The sequence below is a fragment of the Arachis ipaensis genome, chromosome B02 (assembly GCF_000816755.2).
Source record: "Arachis ipaensis cultivar K30076 chromosome B02, Araip1.1, whole genome shotgun sequence".
NCBI classification, from domain to species: Eukaryota; Viridiplantae; Streptophyta; class Magnoliopsida; order Fabales; family Fabaceae; genus Arachis; species Arachis ipaensis.
Window position 1 is genome coordinate 89,676,718 of NC_029786.2, and position 11,364 is coordinate 89,688,081.

Below are 11,364 nucleotides of genomic sequence, written 5' to 3' on the forward strand. Positions count from 1 at the left end.
ATGTTATTCAGCAAGTACCTAAATATGCAAAGTTTTTGAAGGATTTATGAATACATAAAGATAAAATTAATGAATTAGAAACTATTCCTTTAGGTAGTTCTATATCTACTTTAATAGGAGGTATACCTGAAAAATGTAGTGATCCAGGTCCATGCATGGTTAACTGTACCATTGGAGGTGTAATATTTTCTAACTGCATGTGTGATTTAGGAGCGTGTGTTAGTATAATGCCATTGTCTATATATGATACTTTGAGGCTCCCTCCCTTAAAAAGGTCGGCAGTTCATTTTATGTTAGCAAATAAAAGCATTATTACAGTAGTTGAAATTGCTGAAGATGTATTAGTGAGCATTAAGGGGCTCACATTTTCCATTGACTTCTATATCCTGGAAATGCCCCCTAATGACTCAGGAAGACCATCATCAATCCTGCTTGGAAGACCATTCCTGAAGACTTCGAAGTTCAAGCTGGATGCATTCTCAAGAATTTACTCCTTTGAGATAGATGGCAGAGCAGTGAGTTTTAGTTTAAATGAAGCTATGAAGCACCCTCCGGAAGATCATTCTATCTTCCAGTACAACATTATTGATGAAACTGTAGCTGAAGTTCACCAAGAAGAAGTAGAAGAGAAGCACATGGAGTAAGGTCCAAGTGTGGGAACACCCTCTGAACACAATGAGGACACTTTGCCATTATCATTAGCCCCGGATGATCCAGAGCCTAGCCATGAGCAGAAATTGGAATTGAAGCCCCTTCCTCCACACCTCAAGAATGCTTACCTTGAGGATAATCAGAAGTTCCCGGTTGTCATTGCAAGGGAACTCACTTCTCAACAGGAGGAGCAACTGCTCAGTGTGCTGAGAAAACACAAGAAAGCAATTGGGTGGAGCTTGGCAGATATATTAGGCATCAGCCCTCAAGTTTGTGAGCACAGAATATTCTTAGAAGAGGGAGCAAAGCCTGTCCATCAACCCCAAAAAAGATTAAATCCCACCATCTTAGAAGTTGTCAGGAAAGAAGTGACCAGGCTACTTGAAGCAGATATCATCTACCCCATCTCAGACAGTGAATGGGTCAGTCCAGTACAAGTGGTGCCCAAGAAGTCTGGAGTCACAACAGTAAAAAATGAGCATGGAGAGCTCTTGACAACTAGAGTGCAGAATTCATGGAGGGTTTGCATTGACTATAGGCGTCTCAACCAAGCCACTCGCAAGGATCATTACCCCTTGCCATTTATTATCAGATGCTTGATCGCCTGTCAGGTAAATCCCATTACTACTTTTTAGATGGTTATACAGGCTATTTTCAAATTCATATAGCTCCTGAAGATCAGGAGAAGACTACTTTTACATGTCTCTTTGGAACGTATGCATACAAAAGGATGCCTTTTGGCTTATGTAATGCACCGGCTACTTTCCAAAGATGCATGATGAGTATCTTTTCAGATCTTATTGAGAACTGTATGGAAGTATTCATGGATTATTTTAGCGTTTATGGTGATTCATTTAACCTTTGCTTGGATAGTTTAGCTAGAGTATTAGACAGGTGTGTTAGTTCAAACCTTGTATTGAATTTTGAAAAATGTAACTTTATGGTAAAACAAGGTATTGTACTAGGACATGTTGTGTCTAATACTCGTATTTCTGTAGATCCAGCAAAGGTAGATGTCATTTCTAGTTTACCTTACCCCTCCCCCGTGAGGGAAGTCTGCTCATTCCTTGGCCATGCAGGTTTCTACAGGAGATTCATTAAGGACTTCAGTAAGGTAGCATTACCTGTATCCAGACTACTGCAGAAAGATATTGAGTTCGAGTTTAGTGAGGATTGCATGCAAGCATTTGATAAGCTGAAGATCGCCCTGACTCAAGATCCGATTGTGAGAGGACCAGACTGGAGCCAGCCATTTGAGATTATGTGTGATGCCTCCAACCATGCAGTAGGAGCGGCGCTGGCTCAGCGCGAAGGTAAGGATCCTTTCATAATTGCTTATGCGTCTAAGACCTTAGACGCTGCTCAGTCTAATTACACTACTACTGAAAAAGAGCTTCTTGCTATTGTTTTTGCTCTGGATAAATTCCGAGCCTATTTACTTGGTACTAAGGTAGTAGTGTACTCAGACCATGCAGCTCTAAGGTATTTATTAGCTAAAAAAGAGTCCAAACCAAGGCTAATACGTTGGATACTGCCGCTGCAAGAATTTGATTTAGAAATTAAGGATAGGAGTGGTAACCAGAATTTAGTGACAGACCACTTGAGTCGTCTTGAGCACATTAAGGATGACTCCACTCCTATCAATGATACTTTCCCATTTGATAGCTTGCATGCAGTATCTGAAGTCGTTCCTTGGTATGCACCTGTAGCTAATTATCTAGTTAGCCATGCTTTCCCTCCCAATTTTACTAAGCATCAAAGAGACAAGCTGAGAAGCGAGTCCAAATATTATATATGGGATGATCCATATTGATGGAGGTGTGGTGCTGACCAGGTAATTAGAAGATGTGTGCCCCAATCAGAATTCTGGTCTATTTTAGAGGCCTGCCACTCTTCTGAGAGTGGAAGATTTTTTGGCCCTCAAAGAACAGCTAGAAAAATCTTAGACTGTGGATTTTGGTGGCCTACTCTTTTTAAAGATGCCGCTGCTTTTTGTAAATCTTGTTTCCCATGCCAAAGGTTTGGTAATATATCTAAGAGGGATGAGATATCTCAACAGATTATGCTTTTCTGTGAAATTTTTTATGTTTGGGGCATTGACTTCATAGGTCCATTTCCAAACTCTAGTGGTTACCTTTATATACTGTTAGCTGTAGATTATGTTTCTAAATGGGTGGAAGCAATTTCTATCCATACTGATGATGCTAACACTGTTGTTTCCTTTGTTAGAAACCATATTATCTGTCGCTTTGGATCACCACGAGCAATCGTGAGTGATCAAAGCACTCACTTTTGTAACAAGAGACTAATAGGATTACTAAAGAAGCATGGGATAGTTCACAAAGTAGCAACAACTTATCATCCCCAGACGAATGGGCAAGCCAAAGTATCTAACAGAGAGATTAAACACATTCTAGAGAAGATAGTAAAGCCTCATAGGAAGGACTAGAGTGCCAGGCTACAAGATGCACTCTGGGCATATAGAACAGCGTACAAGACACCTATTAGGATGAGCCCCTTCCGCTTAGTGTACGGAAAGGCTTGCCACCTTCCAGTAGAGGTGGAGCACAAGGCCTTCTGGGCTGTGAGGGAGTGCAACATGAATTTTAAGGAAGCTGGTGCTGAAACGAAGCTGCAACTAGCAGAATTAGAGAACCTTCGCCTAGAAGCATATGACAACTCCAGGCGATACAAAGAGAAGATGAAGGCTGTCCATGACAAGCACATAAAAAGGAGAGAGTTCAGACCAGGGGAGTTAGTTCTTCTTTATAACTCCAGACTGAGGCTCATGCCAGGTAAACTGAGATCAAGATGGGAAGGTCCCTACAGAGTAGAGAAGGCAGAGCCATACGGAGTTTTTCACCTGCGTCATCCTTCTAGCTCCAAATTCATCAAGGTCAATGGACATCGCCTAAAGCTTTATCATGGTGAGAAGATGAAGGATCACAAAGAGTTAGAGGTCTTCCTCTTGGAAGACCCACCAACAGAAGCAGAATGAGCCTGAAGACCGTCCAACTTAAGGACGTAAAAGCAAAGTGCTAGGTGGGAGACAACCCACCATGGTATGATCGTTCCGTTTCAGTCTTAGTTTTGTTTTATTTTATTCTACTTTATTTTTCTTAGTGACTCTTCTCATAATCTCTGCATATAGTTTTCATTTGCATTTACATTTTGCATAAAAAATAAAAATAAAAATAATTTAAAAAAAATGCACGTGACACGCAAGCGTCGCTGACGCGTCCGCGTCATATGTGCATTTGGAACAAAGAAGAAAAGAAGCAGAGAGTCACGCGGGAGCATGGCTGGAAGCGTGCCTAAGGCACACGCACGCCCACGCGTACGCGTTCCTGATGCGTCCGCGTCACTTGAAAAATAAGCCATCCACGCATGCGCGTTACCTACACGCACGCGTGACCTTGAGAACTCGACGTAAATGGGTGTATGGCAGAGAGTTATGATGGAGTGGGGCTGGAATGGTGCTGGAAGCACAAGCCCTATAACGCGTACGCGTCCCCTACGCGTACGCTTCATTTTTCCAAATCAGGCCACTCACGCGTGCGCGTCCCTCACGCGCACGCGTCACCCTAAATTTTGGTAATGTGCGTATGAAACAGAGAGTTGTGCGTACGCGAGGCTGCTCTCGTGCCAAATGCACAAATCAAGTCACGCGTACGCGTCATCCACGCGTACGCGTCACTTGAAAATAGCGCAACTCACGCGAACGCGTGACCCACGCGTCCACGTCGCATGCGACGCACAGTTTAACTATACCTGCGCCAGAATTCTTATCTTTTCTTCCCCAATCCTAATTTTTTTCTTCTCCCTTCTTAATTCTTTCTTCTTTATTCTTTCTCACTTTTTACTTTCTCCCTCCTTCTTTTTCACATCCATTATCAAGGTTCTTTTCTTTTCTTTTCCCTTCTTTACTTTTTTATTATTATTATTTTTATTTATGTTTTCTTCTTCTTTTTCTTTTTACTTTCATTATCTATGTTTTCTTTTTCTTTCTTTTTCTTTTTACATTCTTTTGATTGGTGTTAGAAATTTAATTGGGTGATTATTTTTTTTATATTTTGCTTGTGGATTATTAAAGAATTGTTTGACAATTAATATTATTTCTTAAAGGGTTGCTTACATGTTCAAATTTAATACTTTCAACAACATATTTTTCATGCATGCTAAGTGTTTGTGAAAAAGTCCATATGGCATTGTGCACTTTTAAGTTATTCTATTCTTCTACTCTAATGCCAGTTTTCACAAAACCCCTTTTTATATATTATTGATTGAATATAATTTTTAATACAAACAGATTGTTAGTTTGAAACACTTGATAATCAAATTGGGCATTTAATGCTTGATCTATGCTACTCATGCCTTTGCCGGCATGCCAATAAACATCTTGCATCTAATTGCCATAACATGCACTTGCTATATTTCCATTGATGAACTTTTCACATGTAGTTGCGACCATGTGTTAACGACATCCTTCTTTACCATGCATTGATTATCACTTGTACCATCCTCTTCCTTGCTCGAACCCTTAGCTTTACATGTTACTTTCCTTTTTCCTTTTCAGGATGGCCACCAAGAAAGGTAAAGAGAAAGCTACTCCCAAACCACCGGCAAGGAAAGGAACAAAAAGAGCACTAGCTGCGAAACCTTCTTCAACAGCAGTAACGCCCTCAACAAAGCGAGTCAAGAGGATCATCAAGGTTGATGAAAAAGAGAAATCCTTTCCAGCAAAGGACACTGCGCGGTTCACTAACCGCTACTATGAGCAGATGTTCCCCATCATGGCTGAGCGGAACTATAACAACGAGTACCTACTCATCCTCCCGACCCACATTGTTGAATTTGTTGAGCCCCGCATTGAGCGAAGACAATGTGGATTCCTACGGAGACAGCCACGGCAGGTTAACCTTTCATGGGTAGTTGAATTCTAATCCAATTTTTACATGCCAACCCTGCAGTCTGTCTATGTCCGTCAGAAGCAAGTTTCCATAACTGAAGAGGCCATTCAGCAAGCTTTAGATCTTCCCCTTGCTCCAGAAGGATTGGACGCATTCCAAGAAGCCTTTTTCAAGCGCCAGACATACCAATTTGACTGGGGCGCCGTTCTCAGAATTATAGCACAACCTGGCAGCAAATGGATCTATGGATACCATCGATCCCGACCTAAGGGCATATTGGCTTCAGCACTCACCTTGGAGGCTCGAGTATGGGCACAGATTATGTCCCATTACGTCTTTTCAAGCACTCACGAGTCCTCCTTCACTGCAGAAATGGCTGTTCTACTCTGGTGTATCCTTACAGACCAGCCTCTCAATTTACCAAGACACCTTCGGCATGCTATGGGACACGTACAGATCGTGGGCAACCTACCTTTTCCCACCTTGGTTTTAAATCTAGTCTCAGCAGATGGAGTCTCCTACAGAGCTAGGGACACCAAGGCTATGATTCCATGGGATGATCAGTACGTCCCTAACGGGAAGTATATCAGACTTTCAGCAGCCACTACTAGCCGGACTGCAGAATCGGCCGGAGATATTCCTTCTCCTTCCACATCACAAGCACCTTCAACAAACTAACTGCTCCATCAGATACTTGAGAGGTTAGACCGGCTTGACCGGAAGAAAAGCAAAGGGAGCGCCGTAACAAGCGCCGATTTACATACCTCAAGGAGCTGCTTGTTGGTAACCACCCACCTGAAGAAGACCCAGACACCCCGAACTCCACTTCATTTACCAGCACAGGGAGCCATGACGGTCCCGATTGTGGAGATGCTGCTACCGGCCCCCTTTTGTTCCTGACTGATAGCACCGAGGACGGTGCCAAGCTTTAAGTGTGGGGAGGTCGGTCAGTACCTGACTTCCGGAGGTAATTTCTCTTTCTTAGCACCAATAAATTATTTATTTTTCTTTTGTTTAGGATAGGATAGATTGCATAGTAATAGGTTTTTTGCATGCATGTTCTATTTGGTTGAAAAATTATAAGTTTCTTTTTAAGACCCTATTTTTTTTTGAAAAATTTCACTAATTTAAACCAAAACTTTTATGTTAAACTTGTTGGAAGTTGTATTTGGAACATAGTTTAAAAGCTAGAATACACAACTTTGTGAGATTTGAGCTTAATTACATGGTTACATTATTTAACCATAATATTTTATTCTTGTGTGTTTTTCTTCTCTATGATTGTAATCTATATTTTGTTCCATCCTATATGTCCAATGTTTAATGTGTTATATGCGTGCATATGATTGAGGCCATTATTTGATTATTAGCTCACTTATCCCAAATAGCATACCCTTTCATTTACCTTTGTTAGCCACTTTGAGCCTTTTAATTTCCATTTGTTCTATATTTTACCACATCACTACCCTTAAGCGGAAAAATAATTAAAAACCCCAATTGAATCTTTGGTTAACTTAAGATAGAAATTGTGTATTAACTAAGTGTGGGGAAACTGTGGGAACATGGGTTAATAAGAGAATGTGTTATGTTTTTATTTTTAAATATCAGGAATTTGGGTACCTACTCATGTGAAAACAGAAAAATTAAAATTCATGTGCATTGATAAAGTTATGTTTACTTTTTCCTTTAAAAAAAATCCAAAAATATTCAAATAATTAAGTAAATAAATAAATGAATAAAGGGACAAAATTATCCCAATATTAAGTTAATAAAAGATCAATGCATGTGTGATACAAGTTAAGCGAAAAGTTGATGCATGAGTATGTAATGCAAAAGTGGAAAAACTTTGGGTAGCTATGCATGAATTTAAAAGTACATAGAGTATGTATAGGTAGGAGCTTAAGTTAATCAAAGATTCAATTCATAGCTCACTTAGCCATATATATATATCCTCACCTTTACCTTAGCCTCATTACAACCTTGAAAAGACCTCATAATGTTTGCATTGGTACATCAAATACTTGTTGATTGGTTAGGTAAAGAACAAAATTTAGAAAGCATGACTAGGGAAGAGTAGAGTAATTACCCTATACACTTGAGTGATTAGAGTGAACATATACTATCAGTAAGGGTTCAATGCTTAATTCTATGTTCCCTGCTTTTATGAGCTGTCTTTTTATAAGTTTACTTGTTTTTACTGTATAATTTGAATTAGTGGAATTTGAGTTATTTTTGTCTTAAAGGACTTATTTACTTTTAACCAAGTAGGAAAAATCATCTTATCATATAGTTGCATTCATACATAGGTTGCATTGCATGAGTCTTACTTTTCTTTAGTAAGGTTTTAACGAGGCATAATTCTAAATGGCCATCCAAGGGAGAGTGTTGTGATAAGTATGAATGGTGTGGATGACCATTAATATGGGCGGTTCATATTTTACAATGTTAAAGGCTGAAGATATCAAGGGAGAATGAATTCAATAGTGGTTGAAATGAATAACTTTCTGTGTGTATAAATAGAGGAAGTGAACGTCTAAAATAATACACACAACAACAATTAATAAAATTCTCTCTCTTTATACTACTAAAACACTCTCATCTCTCTTTTATATACGCTACTATATATTGGCAATATATATATATATATATATATATATATATATATATATATAATTTTTATTATATTAAAATATAAATTATAATAAATATTAATACTAGAGTCTTTTACTTATATTTTTTTATTTTATATTTCATATATCTTTTTTATTTATTTATTCTACAACAATTATATTATTATTAGTTAAATTTACACTAAATAACTTTGATCATGACCAATTCCATAAAGCAAAGGATGTTACACGATTTATATTTGGGGCGCTCTACGGTACACATACAAATTGGTACAGATATACATATATTCCTTCTCTTTGATTATGAGATTAACACGTGGTGCTGTGTTTCAGAGCTTGTCTGCTGCCTTATGTTAGCTGTGGACTGTGGCTGAGCCAACTAGCAAAAATAATGTAATTCAAATATAAGCTGCTGGACTTGCTGAAGTGGGCTTTGGCAGTGAATTGGGTATCCAAAAACTAAATTGAACCCAAAGCTTTTTTTTTTGGTTAATTTATTAATAGGAGGAAAAAAAGAGAAACAAGTTTACAGTAGCCATGGATGTTGAAATAGAAATGAAGATCTTCTTCCCAAAAACAAAATTCTAGGTTGCAGGGAGACAGATACAGCCGCCATCGTGGTGCTGTGGTGGAGGTTGACGTCTGAAAACCGATTTTGATCGAAGTCACGGATTCATCTTGGACTTCCTACTTTTCCCCATTAATGAGAAAAAAATTTTCAATAAACCTGCCCGGACAGCCGAGTGATAAGCAACTGTTGACAAAATTGCCATAATGCTGCATGACTTGGCAATGTTTTCCATTTTTGTTAGTTCTCGTCCACTTCTTTGCATTGGATCCGGAGGAAGAACTGGAACTGGTATGACTCTAGCTCTTAGGCATTCAAAGAAGGCATCGATGAAGTCTAGACCAGGCACATAAACAACAAAAACCTTGTCCCAAGGCTTGATAACCGGCTTTTGGCTTGTTAAGAGCTTATGAGCAATGCAAGATGCATTAAGATGTTGTTCTGCATAAGTCCTCTGGCCTATCGATGCACCTTTTTCATTAATCCAAGTGTAAAGTGTTCTGTCTTGAGTGATAGGATGAGTTCCCCATTGCCTTAAATAGCCATCCAAAGTAGGCAAATTAGGAAAATGCACTCCTGGCAATTCACCAAACTATTTAGGATCCACCCACATGATTGAAACTTGAAAGTACGAATATTTTACATTTGAAATAACTTCCACAAACTAATACCAGTCCGGCGCTGAATTCATCATGAATCGCACTACGGGAGGTGGGGAGGACGCAGCGGCCGGAGTGAGTCTCATAGGCGTGGGGCGGCTGTCGGCGAACTCGCATGCATCAGCGACCACGGTATGGTGGGAAGACCTCCGTTATGGGAAGCGAAAAGAAAATCTGATCGAAAAAGGGGTGGAGACGTCGCGTTCTTCACAGGGATGACTACGGCGGTAGCACGAAGTTTCCGGTTGTGGTCTGCCGATGATGGTGTCGCCGGTGATGGGTGATGGCAGTTCTTCTTGTTGCCCGTTGTGGAGCCTCTTGGTCACCCACTTCTTCTGGTCGGCGATGAGTTTCGGGTCTCTCCTTCCCCTGGATGGAGCAACAACTTCACTCCCTTTACAGTGATAAGAGTTTTTAGCAATTACAAAAATTAAAAGATACCAAAATTCACATATATTTTCAAGGTGCTATTTAGAAGCCCACAAAAATTATATTTTATGAATTAATCATATGGGCCATGAACCCCAAATTATAGGATCACGAAAAAAAAAAAAACAGAGCCCAATACTAATACCCCTAACAACGTTTTAAGCTACTCATGCGACTCGGCTTCTGCTGTTACGCATCCTGCACCAAGTTTTGCAACTTGTTCAGTGAGTTCTGCAAGCTGCTCCCTCAGGACCAGCATTATGACGCGTGTCATCCTGGTATTCAACCAAGAAAAATTTGTACAAAGAGCATCTATACACTATAATTGGCCTTTATATTTTCATGCAGTGCGTGGACGACGACTTTGTGTACTTTTCTGTTTTCCAAGCAACAGAGCAGACTATAAGAAATTCGGTTCCGCTACGTTACCAACAGCATATCTGCCAACTTCTGCCAACTCTTATTTATAATTATGTTTCATGGAAGTGTGTTCGTGGATGTGTCTAATAAAAATGTCTTTTTTATAACTGTGTTTAATGGAAGTGTCTTTATAAATATATTTTCTGGATGTGTCTCTTTATATATGTATTTAACATATATTAATTATTAGACACATCCACGAACACACTTCCATGAAACACAATTATAAATAAGAGTTGGCAGAAATTGACAGATAATATGTTGCTACCCTATACTTTTCCTAAGAAATTTTATTATATAAACTTTGTCTAAGTTTACATATTTCCAATTTTCTCCCTTTTTGCATAAGTGCTAAGCAACCAAGCATCTTTAATATGAGAAAATTGCACTAAATTAATAAGTGCTAAGGAACCAACTATATTTAATTTAATAGTAGTCACAATACTAAACAAACCTTACCCTACCACAAAAAATCCTTGAAATCAAAACCAATCGATTCTAAACAAAAATATTTTTATGCTTTTTAGTCTTCCTTTTTCTTTTTCCCCTCCTTCCATGATGGATAGATTCAAGGAATTCAACTAAAAAAAATAAAGCATCGTCTTTATTTCTAATGTTTCGGATAAATTTTAAAATTATCCTTAACGTTTAAATCATTCTATTTAAATTCTTAATATTTTAAAATCGTCTCAATATTATACCATTATTAGTAATTTATTAGCAGAATTGACTGTAGGATAAAATTGAGACAATTTTAAAACTTTAAAGACTTAAATAAGACGAAAAAATATTAGGAATAAAAATAATACATCACTCTTAGAAGAATTACAAAATTAAGTAAAATGATAAAGAATTTTGACAAAATGAATTGTATTACTAATTTAAGATTTTTACTCATACTTATAAAATGACTAGTATATAAACTTTTGGAAAAGAAAAAAAGAGTATATACGTGTATATAATAAACTATAAATTATATTTTTTTGTCTCTAATATATCGAACTTTTTAAATATTTAATTTAATTAATTTTTTTAACTTCTTAATAAATTTTAACTTTTCTTCAATAATTTTAATTTTTTACAACAAATAATTACTT

At 38.1% G+C, this 11,364-nt stretch overlaps 1 protein-coding gene across 1 annotated transcript in view; it reads left to right on the top strand.

Annotated features, from left to right (window-relative positions):
• The window catches only part of LOC110269274, a 6,513-nt gene continuing 4,701 nt past the window's right edge, over positions 9,553–11,364 (top strand). Inside the window, exon 1 of the mRNA XM_021116986.1 lies at positions 9,553–9,698. Coding sequence (XP_020972645.1) covers positions 9,553–9,698 — 146 coding nt within the window. The remainder of the gene's footprint in view (positions 9,699–11,364) is intronic.